This window comes from Callithrix jacchus, chromosome 7 (genome assembly GCF_049354715.1).
Source record: "Callithrix jacchus isolate 240 chromosome 7, calJac240_pri, whole genome shotgun sequence".
Lineage (NCBI taxonomy): Eukaryota > Metazoa > Chordata > Mammalia > Primates > Cebidae > Callithrix > Callithrix jacchus.
The window spans coordinates 69,069,033-69,086,411 of NC_133508.1; the positions used below are offsets into that span (position 1 = coordinate 69,069,033).

General features: G+C 44.9%; 1 protein-coding gene across 1 annotated transcript in view; it reads left to right on the forward strand.

Moving 5' to 3' along the window:
- Positions 1-17,174, forward strand: part of ZBTB8B (zinc finger and BTB domain containing 8B) — a 30,761-nt gene extending 13,587 nt beyond the window's left edge. Inside the window, exons 2-4 of the mRNA XM_035308595.3 lie at positions 655-1,686; positions 11,192-11,370; positions 15,190-17,174. Coding sequence (XP_035164486.1) covers positions 696-1,686; positions 11,192-11,370; positions 15,190-15,492 — 1,473 coding nt within the window. The 5' untranslated portion in view covers positions 655-695 and the 3' untranslated portion in view covers positions 15,493-17,174. The remainder of the gene's footprint in view (positions 1-654; positions 1,687-11,191; positions 11,371-15,189) is intronic.
- Positions 17,175-17,379: the final 205 nt, after the last annotated feature.

The window sequence follows — 17,379 nt, forward strand, 5'->3', positions numbered from 1 at the left end:
ATTAGCGCATTGGCTCTGGAGGCTAATAGACCTGATTTTGAGTCCTGGATCTGTTATAGCTGGGTCATCTCCTACCCTCAATTTCCTTATCAGCACAAGGGAGATAATATTTACTTATAAGGTTTTTATAAAAATTCATCGAAAGAATTCATGTAAAACAGCACTGTGCTCACATGCAGTTAGCTATAGCTGTGTTTGGTTGTTTTTCATAAATTAACGCAGTTGATAGCCTCTGATTTTTGTTAGAGCCAAAGCAGCCATTATTATCATTACTATTACTATTATTATTATTTTTGAGACAGTCTCACTCTGTCACCCAGGCTGGAGTGCAGTGGTGCGATCTTGGTTCACTGCAGCCTCTACCTCCTGGGTTCAAGCAATTTTCCCACCTCAGCCTTCCTAGTACCTGGGATTACAGGCCTGGCTAATTTTTGTATTTTTAGCAGAGGAGGGGTTTCATCATGTTGGCCAGGCTGGTCTCAAACTCCTCACTTCAAGTGATCCACCTGCCTTGTCCTCCCAAAGTGCTGGGAAGCCCATATCCTGAAGACACTATTGGACCACTGGTTTTGGAAAAATTGTTTAAAAATTTAAAAAGAAATCTTATCTGTAAAGGTTGGGACTTGTGATTTAACTTAAGAAAAATCTTGGCAGAGATACAGGTTTACTCCGGAGCAGCAGCAGCTGGCGGAGCAATGGAGATGCAATCCTATTATGCCAAGCTTTTGGGGGAGCTGAATGAACAGAGAAAGAGGGACTTTTTCTGTGACTGCAGCATCATTGTGGAAGGGCGGATCTTCAAGGCCCACAGGAACATTTTGTTTGCTAACAGTGGCTACTTCCGAGCCCTGCTCATTCACTATATCCAGGACAGCGGGCGGCATAGCACTGCTTCCTTGGACATTGTCACCTCTGATGCCTTCTCCATCATCTTAGATTTCCTCTATTCTGGGAAGTTGGATTTGTGTGGGGAGAATGTGATTGAAGTGATGTCAGCTGCCAGCTACCTGCAGATGAATGACGTGGTGAACTTCTGCAAGGCATATATCAGGTCATCCCTCGACATTTGCCGAAAGATGGAGAAGGAGGCTGCTGTGGCTGCAGCGGTGGCAGCGGCGGCGGCGGCTGCAGCGGCGGCGGCAGCAGCGGCAGCTCATCAGGTTGACAGTGGAAGCCCCAGTTCATGCCGAGAGGGGACCTCCTGTGGTACCAAGAGCTTGGTCTCCTCTCCAGCCAAAGGAGAAAAGAGTGTAGACTACCTGAGAGTGTCCCCTTGTGGTGACTGCAGAGACTGCCACCCCTTGGAACTGGTGGTGAAAGACAGCCTCGGCTGTGGCTCCGCTGACAGTGATCTCTCTACTCCACCCAAACAGATAGAGCCCAAGGTGGAATTTGATGCTGATGAAGTGGAGGTGGATGTTGGTGAACAGCTGCAGCAGTATGCTGCCCCACTGAGCCTGGCCCACGTGGAGGAGGCCTTGCCCAGCGGCCAGGCGGTTGACTTGGCTTACAGCAACTATCACATGAAGCAGTTCCTGGAGGCGCTCTTGCGCAACAGCGCTGCCCCAAGCAAAGATGATGCGGACCATCACTTTTCTCGGAGTTTGGAGGGAAGACCAGAAAGTTCAGGAGTAGCCATGAGTTCCATGATGGATGTCCAGACTGACTGGTATGGAGAGGACTCAGGTGAGTCCCCTTAGCATTCATCAGCCCTGCCAGTCATTTAGTATATACTGTCTGTTCCATGTGTTCTCCCATCATCATGATCATTATCACCATCATCATTGTCACTACCAACATCATCAGTACCATCATTACCAGTACCATAATCATCATTACCAGTATCACCAGTACCATCGTCATCAGTACCATCATTTCACTACCATCATCACCACTACCACCATTATCATTACCATCATCAGTACCAGCATCACCAGTACCATCATCATTACCATCATCATTACTACTGTCGTTACCAGTACCATCATTACCATCATCACCAGTACCATCATCACTACCTTCATCACCATCATCATTACCATCCATCATCATTACCATCACCAGTACAATCATCATTACAGTACATCAGTACCACCATCATCATTACCATCACCAGTACAATCACAACCATCATCACCAATACCATCATCATTACCATCATCATCACTGTCATCATCACTATCATCATCAGTACCATCATCATCACTACTGTCATTACCAGTACCATCATCATTACCATCATCACTGCCATCACCAGTACCATCATCATCACTACCTTCATCACCAGTATCACTATCATCATCACTACCATCATCACCACTATCATCATCATCACCATTATAACCATCAGCATCACTACCATCATCACTAGTACCATCATCATCAGTACCATCATCACTACCATCATCAGTACCAACATCATCACTACCATCACCAGTACCATCATCATCATTACCATCATCACTATATCATTACCAGTACCATCATCATTACCATCATCACCAGTACCATCATTACCATCACCAGTACCATCATCATCACTACCATTATCACCAGTACCATCATCATCATTATTACCATCATTAGTCACCATTGCCACCACCTGCACCACCAATATGCATTAATTGAGCACCTGCTGTTTGCAAGGCATTGTTTCTTCATGTATGTTTGTGTTTTACCTCTACAACTAGACTGTAAGCGTGTTGGGGGCATTTTGGAGACATGGGAGGAACCCACTCTCTTCCAGTAACCAGCAGTGGGACCTTGGTTAAATCATCGAATCTCTTTGAGTCTGTTTTGTCATCTCTAAAATGGGGATAATCATCCCTGCCCTACCTCTCTCACAGGTTAGTTGTGGGGATCAAATGAGAGAGTTTTCAGAACCTTTTCTCACATATCGTCTTACATTTCCTCTATTCTGGGAAGTTGTATTTGTGTGGGGAAAATGTGATTGAAGTGATGTTCAGAGATACACACTCTAGAGATTTATACTGCTCTGTGTCAGCCGGAGTGCTTGGCATAGAGTAGGCACTCAGCCTGGTGTGCTTGATGATGCCATCTACTTGAGACTATTTTATTTATTTATGTATTTTTTATTTATTGAGACAGGGTCTTGCTCTGTCACCCAGGCTGAAGTGCTGTGGTGCGATCATGGCTCACTGCAACCTCTGCCTCCCAGGTTCAAGTGATTCTTGTGCCTCGGCCTTCCAAGTAGCTGGGATTGCCATAGGCACATGCCACCATGCCCAGCTAATTTTTGTATTTTCAGTAGAGACAGGCTTTCTCCATGTTGGCCAGGCTAGTCTCGGCTTCCTGACCTCAAGTGATCCACCTGCCTTGGCCTCCTAAAGTGCTGGGATTACAGGCGTGAGCCACTGCACCTGGACAACTTGAGACTATTTAGAGCCAGTGTTTGGCTTTATGTGAGCTAATTTTTTATACCCTTTGGTAGGCTTTTGCATTTTAAGAGAACCTGGTTGTTTCCTTGAACAATTCTGAGAGTCGAGTTAACATGGTTAACTCCTCTCAACAGGTGAGCTAATTGTGTTGCAAGGTGTCTTGTAGGAGACAAAAATAAACTTGACTCCCACCTTACTGATGAAACCTGGCTTCCAGAACCTCAAGCCAAGGCCAGACGCAGTGGCATGGGCCTGTAATCCCAGTTACTCAGGAGACTGAGGCAGGAGAATATCTTGAACCTAGGAGGTAGTGGTTGCAGTGAGCCAAGATCGTGCTACCTCACTCCAGCCTGGGTGACAGAGCAAGACTCCCTCTCAAAGCAAAAAACAAAAGAAAAACCAACAAAAAATAGAATCTCAAGCCAAGAAATTAATGAATTGCTGTCTAGCAGTGAAATATTGAGTAGTGAAAGTCTTTTCCCTTTTTTTTTTTAGCTTCTGATTCTCTGGTTGAAGTGAAAGTTTTTTGAATAAAGGGAGATCAGCTATTTTTATTCATTACTGAATGGCAGTCTTATGAATTTTTTTTTTTGAGACAGGGTCTCCTTCTGTTGCCCAGACTAGAGTGCAGTGCACAATCACAACTCACCGCAGCCTCGACCTCCCGAGCTCAGGTGATCCTCCCACTTAAGCATCCCAAGTAGCTGGGACTACAGGCCTGGACCACCACACCCAATTAATTTTTGTATGTTTGATTTATAGTAGAGATGAGATCTTCCTGTGTTGTTCAGGTTGGTCTCAAACTCCTGGGCTCAAGAGAGCCTCTCACCTCAGCCTCTCAAAGTGCTGGGATTACAGGTGTGAGCCACTGTGCTTGGCTTGTCTTGAAACTTTCTAATTTCTTTTTTTTTTTTTTGAGACAGGGTCTCACTCTGTTGCCTAGGCTGGAGTGAAATGGTGCAATCTCGGCTCACTACAACCTCTGCCACCTGGGTTCAAGTGAGTCTCCTGTCTTAGCCTCCCGAGTAGCTGGGATTATAGGCATGAGCCACCATGCCTGGCCTCAAATTTCATTTTTTAAAAGCAAGAGCACTCAGTATGTCTCATTAAAACTAAACTTGAAAAACTTGAAAATGGCCAGGTGCAGTGGCTCACACCTATAATTCTAGCACTTTGAGAGGCCAAGGTAGGAGGATCACTTGAGCCCAGGAGTTTGAGACCAGCCTAGGCAACATGGCAAAACCCCATCTCTACAAAAAAAAATTTAAAAATTAGCCAGGCATCGTGGCATGCGCCCATAGTCCTAGCTACTTGGGAGGCTGAGGTGGGAGGATCACCTGAGCCTGAGAGGTCGAAGCTGCTGTGAGCTGTGATCATACCACTGCACTCCAGCCTGGATGACAAAATTGAGACTTTGTCTTAAAGAAAAAAGAAGAAAGAAAAAAGAAACACTTGAAAAATGCTGTTTCTAGTTCTTAGAAACACTGGCTTCACCAGCATTGGGAAGATAGTGGCTGCTTCCATGAACACACCCTGAGAACTTGTTTAAATTCTCATTGTCATGTGTATAATGGCATTTCACAAACTGTGACCCTTTCACATCCATGAGACTCTCATGATGCCCCATGTGTTTGACAGAGGAAATACAGAGAAACTGAGACCCAGAGGGGTGTGAGTTTCGTAAGAATGCAGTAGTAAGTTAAGTGGCCCAGCTAAAACCAGAAACCTGGGGTGGCTTCATTTCGTTCATTAAACAAACGGTGAAAGCAACATAATAGAGGATTTCAGTGCAATGATTTTTTCTTTGAACTCCTCTGCATGTTAACACAAGAAGTATCATGAAATAGGCATTTGACTCTGTGCCACTTACATTCAAGTCCTGTCCTTATCGTTCTAGAAAGTCAGGCTTCTTGCTACACGGTGCTGTGGCAAGGCAGCCGCCCTGGCCCCGGGCAATGCCTGTTGTCTACTGTGTTTTTATTTCATTCATATGGCTCCAGGGTACAGTTTTTCCAAGTGCAAAGGCACAGACTAGAATTGATTTGTTTGGTTATTCCTTTATTTGCTCAAATATTGGATCACTTTTTGTGTGAAGTCATAAAGATAAGTCAGACATGGATGCTGCCCTCAAAAGCTGATGGTGTGTTACAGGAGATAAGACACAAACGTTGGCTGGACATGGTCGCTCACAGCACTTTTGGAGGCAGAGGCAGGTGGATCGCTTGAGGTCAGGAATTCGAGACCAGCCTGGCCAACAAGATAAAACCCCATCTCTAATAAAAATACAAAAATAAAAAAATTAGCTGGGTGTGGTGGTGCATGCCTGTGATCCCAGCTACTCTTGAGGCTGAGGCAGGAGAATTGCTTCAACCCAGGAGGCGGAGGTTGCAGTGAACTGAGATTGCTCCACTGTACTTCAGCCTGGGCAACAGAGCGAGGTTCCATCTCTTAAAGAAAAAAAAAAAAGACACAGATATAAATGATGTCACATGCTAGAAAGGTACTAGGCTTGAAAAACACTCAGAGTATGAATTCACAGTAGTCCAGAAGGAGAACTGGCTTCTTACTGGGAGATCAGGGAGGCATCCTGAAAGTGCCATCTGAAGGTAAGAAGAGAGGACAGGGAAAAATTAACTGGAGTCAGATCATGGAAAACCTTAAATGCAAAGAGGGTGGGGTGTTTTATCTGTAGGCACAGGGGAGGTTTTTGGTTTTTGGTTTTGTTGTTTTTTTTTTTGAGACAGAGTCTCACTCTGTTGCCCAGGCTGGAGTACAGTGGTGCCATCTTGAGTCACGGCAACCTCCGCCTCCCAGGTTCAAGTGATTCTCCTGCCTCAGCCTCCCAAGTAGCTAGGATTACAGGCGTGCATTACCATGTCCAACTAATTTTTATATTTTTAGTAGAGACAGGGTTTCACTATGTTGGTCAGGCTGGTCTCAAACTGCTGGCCTCAAGTGATCCACCCGCCTTGGCCTCCCAAAGTGCTGGGATTACAGGTGTGAGCCATCGTGCCTGGCCAGGTTTTGTTTTGTTTTGAGACAGGGTCTCATGCTGTCACCCAGGCTGGAGTGCAGTGGCGCAATCACAGCTCATTGTAGCCTCGACCTCCTGGGTTCAAGTGGTCCTCCTGCCTTAGCCTCTCAAAGTGTTGGGATTATAGGTATGAGCCACCACGCCTGGCCACAGGGGAGTTTTGGGTAGTTTCTTTTGCTTTTTAATTTTTATTCCTACCTGGATGCTCTGCACAAGCCTTAATCCCAGTAAAATCCAAACGGAACTCCTGTTTCCTCATGTACCTGCTTTTCCTCCTGTTAATTTCACTCCTCCTCAGTGTGTCTTCTCCTCCCCACCTCCGCAACCACTGCTTTAGCTCATGTCGTCTCTCATGCAGACTCATGGTCTCCTCCCACCTGGACTTCCTGCATTTAATATTGCCTCTCTCAAGTCTTTTTCCTGAATTGTGCCTAGAGGGATCATTTAAAAGTTAAATCTGACTATGAAAATTTGACCACGTACCTTCCTTGCTTAAAATCCTAGCTGGTCAGGAGCGGTGGCTCAGGCCTATATTCCCAGCTATTCAGGAGGCTGAATGAGGCAGGAGAATCACTTGAACCCAGGAAGTAGACATTTCAGTGAGCCGAGATCACGCCACTGCACTCCAGCCTGGGCAACAGAACGAGACTCTGTCTCAAAAAAAAAAAAAAAAAATCCTAGAGGCTTACAGGTAAAGTCCAAATTTCTTAGCATGTTCGCTCCATGAGGGGCAGGGACTTTTGTCTATTCTGTTCACTGTTGTTTCCCCAGGACCCTAGAACAGAGCCTGACACATAGTGCACAGTATAAATTTGCTGAATAAATGAATGTATGTGACTATCGCAATCTAGTTCTTTTTTTTTTTTCGAGATGGAGTCTTGCTCTGTTCCCCAGGCTGGAGTGCAGTGGCACGATCTCTGCTCTCTGCAGCCTCCACCTCCTGGTTCCTTGTTCAAGCAATTCTCCTGCCTCAGCCTCCCGAGTAGCTGGGATTACAAGCACACACCACTATGCCCGGCTAATTTTTGTATTTTTAGTAGAGATGGGGTTTCACCATGATGGCCAGGCTGGTCTTGATCTCCTGACCTTGTGATCCACCTGCCTCTGCCTCCCAAAGTGCTGGGATTACAGGTAAGAGCCACTGTGCCCAGTCTCACAATCTAGTTCTTGTCCCTTCCTTGTTCTCATTCCTAACCCCCACTTTGTACTTCGTATTCTCATTTACCTCTAAGCATATGTTGTTGTTCTGCCCGAGATACCTTTCTCTGTCTTGAACTCCCAGTAAACTCCTGTTCATCTTTTAAAACCTTGCTCAAAGTTAACCTCTTCTGTGAAATCTTCTCTTAACTCCTAGGGAAAGTCATCACTTTTTAATTTATATTTCTTCATCACTTTGAACTTTGCAGGTGTGCATCATATTGTATGAATATGTTTACATGTCTTTCCTGCTAAACTTCTTGAGGTAGTAAACAGGTGTCTTACAATGCCTGGCATGTAAGAGGATTCAGGTGAACTATTATGTCGGGGAAGTGAGATCAGGAAAGAGGAAGAAAGTGAGACAATCCATACTTTTCTGTTGGAGAAATAGTGAATGGTTATTTTTTCCAAGGACTTACACCAGACCCATTTACTTTATGCTTTTGTAGGTAATCAGGAAGAAGTGTGTGGCACAAAGCCAAGGTGATGGAGGTAAATAACAAGGAGTTTCTACAATGCCAGAGGAGTGAGCAGGGTGATGAGCTATGAGCTGCTGCTTTGATCCTAGGAAACAGGTTGTCTTCATGGCCGGGCGCTGTGGCTCACACCTGAGATCCCAACACTTTGGGAGGCCAAGACTGGTGGATCACCTGGGGTCAAGAGTTCGAGACCAGCCTGACCAACATCATGAAGCTCCTGTCTCTACTAAAAAGATAAAAGTAGCTGGGCATGGTGGTACGTGCCTGTAATCCCAGCTACTTGGGAGGCTGAGACAGGAGATTCACTTGAACCTGGGAGGTAGAGGTTGCAGTGAGCTGAGATTATGCCATTGCACTCCAGCCTGTGCAACAAAAGTGAAACTCCATCTCAAAAACAAAAAATCAGCTGCATGTGGTGGCACAAGCCTATAGTCCCAGCTACTCGGGGAGCTGAGGTGGGAGGATCGCCTGAACCTGGGAGGTAGAGGCTGCAATGAGCCATGATCATGCCACTGCACTCCTGCCCAGCTAACAGAGGGAGAACCTGTGTCAAAACAAGCCTGACCAACATGGTGAAACCCTGTCTCTACTAAAAATACAAAAATTAGCCGGGTGTGGTGGTGTGCACCTGTAATCCCAGCTTCTCCGAAGGCCGAGGCAGGAGAATCACTTGAACCCAGGAGGCGGAGGTTGCAGTGAGCTGAGATCATGCCACTGCACTCCAACTTGGGTGACAGAATAAGACTCCATCTCAGGAAAACAAAACAAAACATATAATCATTCCTATTTTACTTGTACCTCAGGATCAGTGTGAGCAGTGAGAGATTTAACAATCCCACGTATATGAGCAGTGATGAGCTTTGAGCTGCTGTTTCTATCCTGGGAAACAGATTTTGGAGTCACTGTAGATTATGCAAAATGTTAGGGATTATTAGGATAGGAACTAGAAACCAAAGAGAGTTTCCACCCTTATGTAAAGGATGTTGGATTCTCACATTCAATTCGGTGTGCCATACTTTTCATAGCACCTCAGGAAAAACAGAGCCAGTTAGGTTTCCCAAGCCAGCCCCAGATAAAAAGAGTTAGTTATTCCAGTGTTGACAGAGATGACAAGAGCCTGGACTGCTTACCTGGTAAAAAGAAATTCCGGGGAAACGACAATACAAATGTTGACATTTGCAAGTGTTTACTATGTGCCACGTGCTATGCTTTATGTGTTACTTTATGTCATTCTTACCACAATCTTACCAAGTGGGAACTGTTATCATAGCTGTTTGACAGATGAGGAAAGTATGGCACAGAGAAGCTGAGTGAGATGTCCAGGGTCACATGGCTGGTCAGTGCTAGAGCCAGGACCTGGAAAGCTTGAGTCATTAGTGCCTTCATGGGTGATACAATATGATATAACCAGTCTGTAAATCTTGCAGAGCATGGAGAGAATAAATCTCAGGCTGGGCATGGTGGCTCACGCCTATAATCCCAGCACTTTGGGAGGCTGAGGTGGGCGGATCACCTGAGGTCAGGAGTTTGAGACCAGCCTGGCCACCATGGTGAAACCCCACCTCTATTAAAAATACAAAAATTAGCTGAGTGTGGTGGCGGGTGCCTGCAATCCCAGCTACTCCGGAGGCTGAGGCAGGAGAATCACTTGAATCTGGGAGGTGGAGGTTGCAGTAAGCCGAGATCTTGTTACTACATTCTAGCCTGGGCGACAGAGTGAGACTCCGTCTCAATAAATAAAATAAAGAACAAATCTTGGAATATAGTTGGCCCTCTGTGTCCATAGCTTCTGCATTTGTGAATTCAACTAACCATGCATGGAAAATACAGGATCCACAGGACTGACTTTGGGACTTAAGCATTCTTGGATTTTGGTATCCAAGGAGCATACTGGAACCAATTCCCAGTTGATACCAAGGGATGACCATAGCAATAAGTGTAACTCACAGAACTTGAGGGGAACAATTTCTATACATGTTAGCGATAATCATATTGTCACCTTAATGGTTATATGAGCAAGGTGAGGGAACAAATTAGAGAAAGATTTAAGTGAATTCCTGGATATTTGATGATTTCAGATATATAGAGATAATATAATTAACAACAATTTAGGGTCTGCATCATAGCGAGCCTTTTCTATGTAGGCTTGGAAAATAATCTTAGGAACTACTGTCCAAGAAAGCATGAATTCTGGTCTAGAAATCTGATCCATCATAACTGAGTTTTCCAAGTTATGAAGATAGTGAGATCAATTCAGAGGGTTGTATTAGTCAGCTCAGGCTGCCACAGCAGAGTGCCCCAGACTGGGAAGCTTAAACAACAGAAATGTATCCTCATATTTCTAGAGGCCAAGGTCTGAGATCAAGGTGTCAGCAGAGTTGGCTTTTGGTGAGGCCTCTCTTCCTGAATTGCAGATGGCAGCCTTCCCACTGTGTCCTCACATAGGCTTTCCTCTGTGTGTGTGCTAGGGGTGGGGATGAGAGGAATGGCGGGGGGAATGCAGAGAGGGGACAGATAATCAGTTAATCTCTGGTGTCTGGTGTCTCTTCTTATAAGGAAACCAGTCCTATCATTAGTTGATCATTATAAACTCATTTAACCTTAATTACCTTCTTAAGGGTTTTATCTCCAAACACAGACTTCAAGGTATGAATTTTAGGGGGACACAAATCAGTCCATAACGGAGTTTCACCCAGCAGTCTTAAAATGAAACCGAATAGAATAAACACTATCAGGGTGAGTATTGTTTTGAGAAGCTTCCAGTTATCCTCATAAGGCACGTGTGTTCTGAGGTTGTCATGTAAGCTGAATTTTTAACTGTGAATCACAGAGAAGTGTGGAAGCTGGTGCCTTATGGCATTCCTGACCTTAGAAGAAGTTCACTGTACTCTGCCCTGGGGCCTAATGGGAGCCAGACTGGAATTGCAGTCTGCTGCAACATCTTGCTGCTGGCTGTTGGCGGAGTTGGTGTCCTCCTCCATCTGGGCTGGTGGAATTCCCCAGCTGTGGATCCCATCCATTGGCAGGTAGCCAGGGTTGTCACTGCATACAGCACAGCTAAATGAAAGCATTTGGTTCCCCAGGTGATGTGCTGGTGGTCCCCATCAAGCTCCACAAGTGTCCTTTCTGCCCTTACACTGCCAAACAGAAGGGCATCCTCAAGCGGCACATCCGTTCACACACGGGCGAGCGGCCCTACCCCTGTGAGACCTGCGGCAAGAGGTTCACACGACAGGAGCACCTGCGGAGCCACGCCTTGAGTGTAAGTTCGATCTGGCCATGCCCTCCTGGCAAGAGCGATTCATGATATCATCTAATGTCAGGGTAAAGCCAGTTGTTTTTCATTTCTCTGTCTACTGGAGTATTTTCAGATAATTTTGAAAATATGTTTCTGCTACTAAATTAAAGCTCAGGTGGTGGCACTTACAGAAAGTTAAAACTTTATGTGCTAGAGTTAAGTTTTACATTCAAGTTAAAACAGACAGTTTTCTTTTTTTTTTTGAGACGGGGTTTTACTATGTTAGCCAGGCTGGTCTCGAACTCCTGACCTCAAGTGATCCACCAGCCTCAGCCTCCCAAAGTGCTGGAATTACAGGCGTGAGCCACCTTGCCCAGCCATTTTTTTTTTTTTAAAAACAGATGGTTTTCTAAGGGGAAGAGCCAAGAAAGTTTAGATCCTGATAAGAGGTGATTATTGTAATGTAGAGAACAACAGGGCTCAGACAGGATTGTGGATCTCTTCCCACCAGTGTGATACCAAAGGTAAGCTGCATCCTCAGTTTCCCACTCAACCCCAGCACTGGGGGTGGGGGAAGGGTGTACAGCCATGTATAGAGCCACCTGTGGCAGCAGACAAAGAGGGCTCCTGCCCAAGGAGACCCTCCCCATTATTGAGCTGCCCCCTAGGATTGTCTCCATGTGAGCTGGCGATTCCAACCAGCTGAAAAGCATTCAGGCCACTTAGAAAGATGTTGTATTTATTTATTTATCTATTTAAACTTTTAGGTTCAGGGGTACATGAGAAGGTTTGTTATATAGGTAAACTGATGTCACAGGGGTTTCTTGTACAGATTGTTTCATCACCCAGGAATTAGTTCTCTTTTCTGCTCCTCTCCTGCCTCCCAGCCTCCACCGTCCAGTAGATCCAGTGTCTCTTTCCTTCTTTGTATTCCTAAGTCCTCATCGTTTAGCTCCCACTTATAAATGAGAACATGTTGTATTTGGTTTTCTGTTCCTATGTTAGTTTGCTGAGGATAGTAGCCTCCAGCTCTGTCTATGTTCCGACAAAACACATGATCTGTTTCCTTTTATGGCTGCAGATGTAGCATTTTATGATCTTATTTGTTTGTTTGTTTGAGACAGAGTCTCAGTTTGTCACCCAGGCTGGAGAGATCACAGCTCACTGAAGCCTTGACCTTCCAAGACACAGGTGATCCTCCCACCTTAGCCCCCACCCAAGTAGCTGGGACTACAGGCACACACCACCACACTCAGCTAATGTTTGAATTTTTTTTGTAGAGACAGGGTTTTGCCAGGTTGCCCAGGCTGTCTTAAACTCCTGGGCTCAAGCAATCTGCCTGCTTCAGCCTCCCAAAGTGCTGGGATTATAGGAATGAGCCACCATGTACAGCTATGATCATCTTTGAGCAAGACAATCAATGTTTGGGAAATCTAAGTGAAGTTCAAACACAAATAGTTTGAACTTCAGTGGACACTCTTAAGAATATGAAAACCCTCAGAATGGGAGAAAATATTTGCAAGGCATATATCTGCTAAGATTCTAGTATCCAGAATAAATGAAGAATTTTATAGTGCAACAGTAAAATGATGAATAACCCAATTAAACCTGGGCAAAGGATTTGAATAGGTTTCTTGGGAAAACATAGTCAAATGGCCAATAAGCACATGAAAAGATGCTCAACATCATTAGTCATAGAGTAAATGCAAATCAAAGCCACCAGGAGATGCCGCTTTCCACCTACTAGGACTATTCTAATTGTGGACTGGTGCTCTTGCATCAGCCTCTCCCCGTCTCTGCCTCTTGTGTGTATCTTGCATCCAGAGCTCTCTAAAAGGAAGGCTGTGATTGGTTCACAGAGCCCCTATTGGTGGGAGTTCCTGAAAAGTGTACACATTAAAAGATAGTTCCTAGACCCAGTGTGGTGGCTCACACCTGTAATCCCAGCACTCTGGGAGGCTGAGGGGGAGGCAGATCATTTGAGATCAGGAGTTTGAGACCAGCCTTGCCAATGTGGCGAAACCCCTGTCTACTAAAAATACAAAAAAAATTACCCAGGCATGGTGGCACCTGCCTGTAGTCCCAGCTCCTCAGGAGGGAGGCAGGAAAATTGCTTGAACCCGGGAGACGGAGGTTGCAGTGAGCTGAGATAGGGCCACTGCACTCCAGCCTGGGTGACAGAGCAAGACTCTGTCTCAAAAATCAAAAACAAGAACAAAAAAATACCACTCAATTAAAAAAAAAAAAAAGATAGTTCCTTATACAGAGGGGACCCCTGGGACTGCTGCCTTTAGAAAGAGCTGTGTGGGGTAGGAAATCAGGTCCCCTTTTCTAGTATGCAAAGCTCTTCTCATATGTAAGTGATACATTTACCAATGAGAAAGTCAAGAGCAAAGCAGCTGCTGGCACATCTGGGGAATATAGCTATCTACTCTAACAAATCTGCCTTCCTAATAATTAAACAATCCAAAGTACATAAAAAACTACGTTAATTACCAAAAGTGTCCAATGAGAGGGGGAAAAATGTCAAGAATCCTAATGAGAGCCAAACACAGTGGTGCACACCTATATTCCCAGCTACCTGGGAGACTGAGGCAGGATGACCACTTGAGCCCAAAAGTTCAAGTCCAGCCTGGGCAACATAGCAAGACAGCAAGACCCCGTATCTAAAAAGGGAAAAAAAAATCCTGGCCTGTTATGCAGGTATGCTGGCTCATGCTTGAAATCTCAACACCTTAGGAGGCCAAGGTGGAACCCCTTTAGACCAGGAGTTCGAGACCAGCCTGGGAAACATAGTGATACTCCACCTCTACAAGAAATAAAAAATTAGCCAGGCATGGTGGTGCATGGGTGCCTGTGGTCCCAGCTTCTTGAGAGGCTGGGACAGAAGGATCACTTGAGCCCATTAGTGAGCTATGATCATGTCACTGCACTCTAGCCTGGTTAACAGAGCAAGACCCTGTCTCTGAAAAAGAAAAAAAAGTCCTAATCAGTTTACTTTCTCTTGAGTGCCCTTTGTATGCCAAGCACTATGGATACAGTAAGGAATGAGACGGACTCTGTCCCTGCCTTCTTGGAGCTTACACTCTAGTGAATTTTATCAACAATTTGTGAGAAGTACAACAAAGGAAGAAGTATGGGTGAGAATCGCTAGCTGGTGGCCCTAACTGTCCTAGAGCATTAGAAAAGACCTCCTTCCAAAGTGTTCATTAGGTGTGACAGGTTGATGATGGGGAGAAGGGAACGTTCCACATGTGTCTAAAGGCTCTGGGGTGGAAAGAACCTTGGTAAGATGAAGGCTCATGTGTTTGGATCTCTGTCCAAACTTCATGTTGAAATGTAATCCCCAATGCTGGAATTGGGGCCTTGTGGGATTGGATCATGGGGACAGTTTCTTATGGTTTAATGCCATCCCTCCTTGGTGCTGTCATCATGATAGTGAGTTCTCGTGCAAGCTGGTTGTTTGAAAAAATGTGGTGCCTCCCCCTTCTCTCTCCCCACTGCTCTGGCCATGTGAAGTGCTGGCTCCTCCTTTGCCTTCTGCCATGATTGTAAGTTTCCTGAGGATTCCCTAAAAGCCGAGCAGATGCCAGCATCATGCTTCCTGTACAGCCTGTGGAACTGTCAGCCAATTAAACCTCTTTTCTTCATAAATTACCCAGTCTCAGGTATTTCTTTGTAGCAGTGCAAGAACAGACTAACACAAAGACTGTGGCAGAGAATGCAGGTGGAGTGGGGAGAAAGGAGTCTGGAGGGTCAGGCAGGGGCCAGATTACATGGGTCCTTGTGGAAAAGGCTCATCTCCTTTTTTGTGACATTTATTGTGTCTGCTTGTGATTACAGGTCCACAGATCGAACCGTCCAATCATCTGCAAGGGCTGCAGAAGAACATTCACAAGTCATCTGTCCCAGGGGCTGCGGCGCTTTGGGCTGTGTGACAGCTGCACCTGCGTTACAGACACACCTGACGATGATGATGATTTGATGCCCATCAATCTTAGCTTGGTGGAAGCTTCATCCGAAAGCCAAGAAAAGAGTGATACAGACAATGACTGGCCAATCTATGTGGAGTCGGGTGAGGAAAATGACCCCACTGGAGATGATTCTGATGACAAACCACAAATTCGTCCCAACTTATCAGACTGAGAGACACTTATGTAGCAATAAATTGGTGGGGAGAAGTTTTAGAACTTGTTAGTGCTCACTCTGTTGCTGAAAGACACCGTTTGTCCAATTTTGTGGAACCCTGAGAGGAACATTTTTTCACTGTTAATGATATGTGCATTTTTATTGGACTATCTGATATAGGTTGGATTTTGTGACTCAAAGGACAGATAACTTTTTTGTGTGGGGCCCTTGGTTTCTGAGGGCTTTGCTGGCCACTCCTTAATTCTGGGTGAATCAAGGCAGGCCCTGAGGTCTTTTGTTTTTCTTGCTGTGCATCCAAACTCTGGTTAGGAGAAAGATAAGAAAATTTCCACATTTGTTTTTATATTGACTCAGTCCTCTGCATTCCTTTGTTATCCTCTTTCTCTGAAAACCATTAAGTTTGGGGATCAGTTTTACCTTTGCCAGGCCTTTCCTAATGAATTCCACATTAAATTTCCTGGCAGAGTATTAAAGAGAAACCTTCATTGATATAAAGCAGGCAGGGAGGTCTGGCTACATGATCATAAAAGGTGCTCTCTAAATCTAGGGTGACGGTTTTAAAGGCTTGCAGCATTTATGGGTAGACAAAGGTGGAGTGATCCGAAAGACTCATTATGGCATCCTGACTTGCCCAGTTGAATTACATTTTCAGTTAGCCCTGAAAGGGAGCCCAGGTCTGGATGGTTTCGCTCTCTGGTTTGGTATTTGACGATTCTATACATACAACCTGTTCTGTTATCATAAAACAAGTCATTTGGGCAAAACTCAAAATGTTCCCCTACTTTTTCCAGCATTTTCTAAAAGTTAGAGCTGCGTGACTTGGAAATGTAGCCATCCGTGACATTCTTTTACTTAGTTTATGCTGATGCAGGGCAAGTGAACCCAAAAATTGGGGCTTAGCCCAGGGGAGTTCTTGGCTTCACCCAGGAAAGAATTCAAGGGCGAGCCGGTGGTGTTAGACAGCAACTTGTATTGAAGCAGTAGTGCACAGCAGCAGAGGGGCCGCTCCTCGTAGAGCAGGGCTACCCCACAGGCAGTGTGCCCAGAGTGGCAGCTTGGAGGCCAGTTGGCACTCATATTTATACCCACTTTTAGTTAAATACAAATTAAGGGGCAGATTATGCAGCAATATTTAGGAAAGTGGTGGTAACTTATAAGTTGCGGAGTGGTTGCCATGTTAAGGGGCAGTGACTTCCAGGTGTTGCCATGGCAATGGTAATTAACATGGTACAGTGATGAGCATTTCTTATGAAAAGCTGCTTCCTGCACCCCCCCTCCCCACCACTGCCCTGTTTTAGCTAGTCCTCAATTTGGTCCACGTCTGAGTCCAGTCTTTGGAGTTGAGTCCTGCCTTCTACCGGATTGCCTAGAATTTTAATTGGAGGGAAAGTATAAGCCCATATCACCAAGTTACATTTCTAAAACGTTCATCTTTTAAAAGATCCTCTTGAGGGAAAGGGAAGGTTAGTAGTCTACTTTTAAAAGCAGTCTACTTTTCACCCACTTTGCAGCCACACAATTATTGTAACAAGAGGCTGAACTCTAAAGGGCTAAAGGGCAGGCAGTATTAGGAATTAGGAATACATTGACTTTGTTTAACATTGAGTAAGTCATTGTAAGATGATAAGTAACAGTGCAATCCAACATCTATAATAAAGTATATATATCATTAAAAAAAAGGAATTAGGAATGTAATTGAAGGCACTTCCCATAGTTTTGTTGTATGTTAAAATATCCAAAATGGATTTTAAAAGAAATCTTTTCTTCCTTTAAGTGTAGTTGTGTTTCAAAAGGTGGTAAAGTCACTTTTCTTTCTGCCTCTTGAACAACAAAAAAGTCAAAGACGTGGTCAATTGGCTTGTAAATGTTAGCCAAAGCATTAGA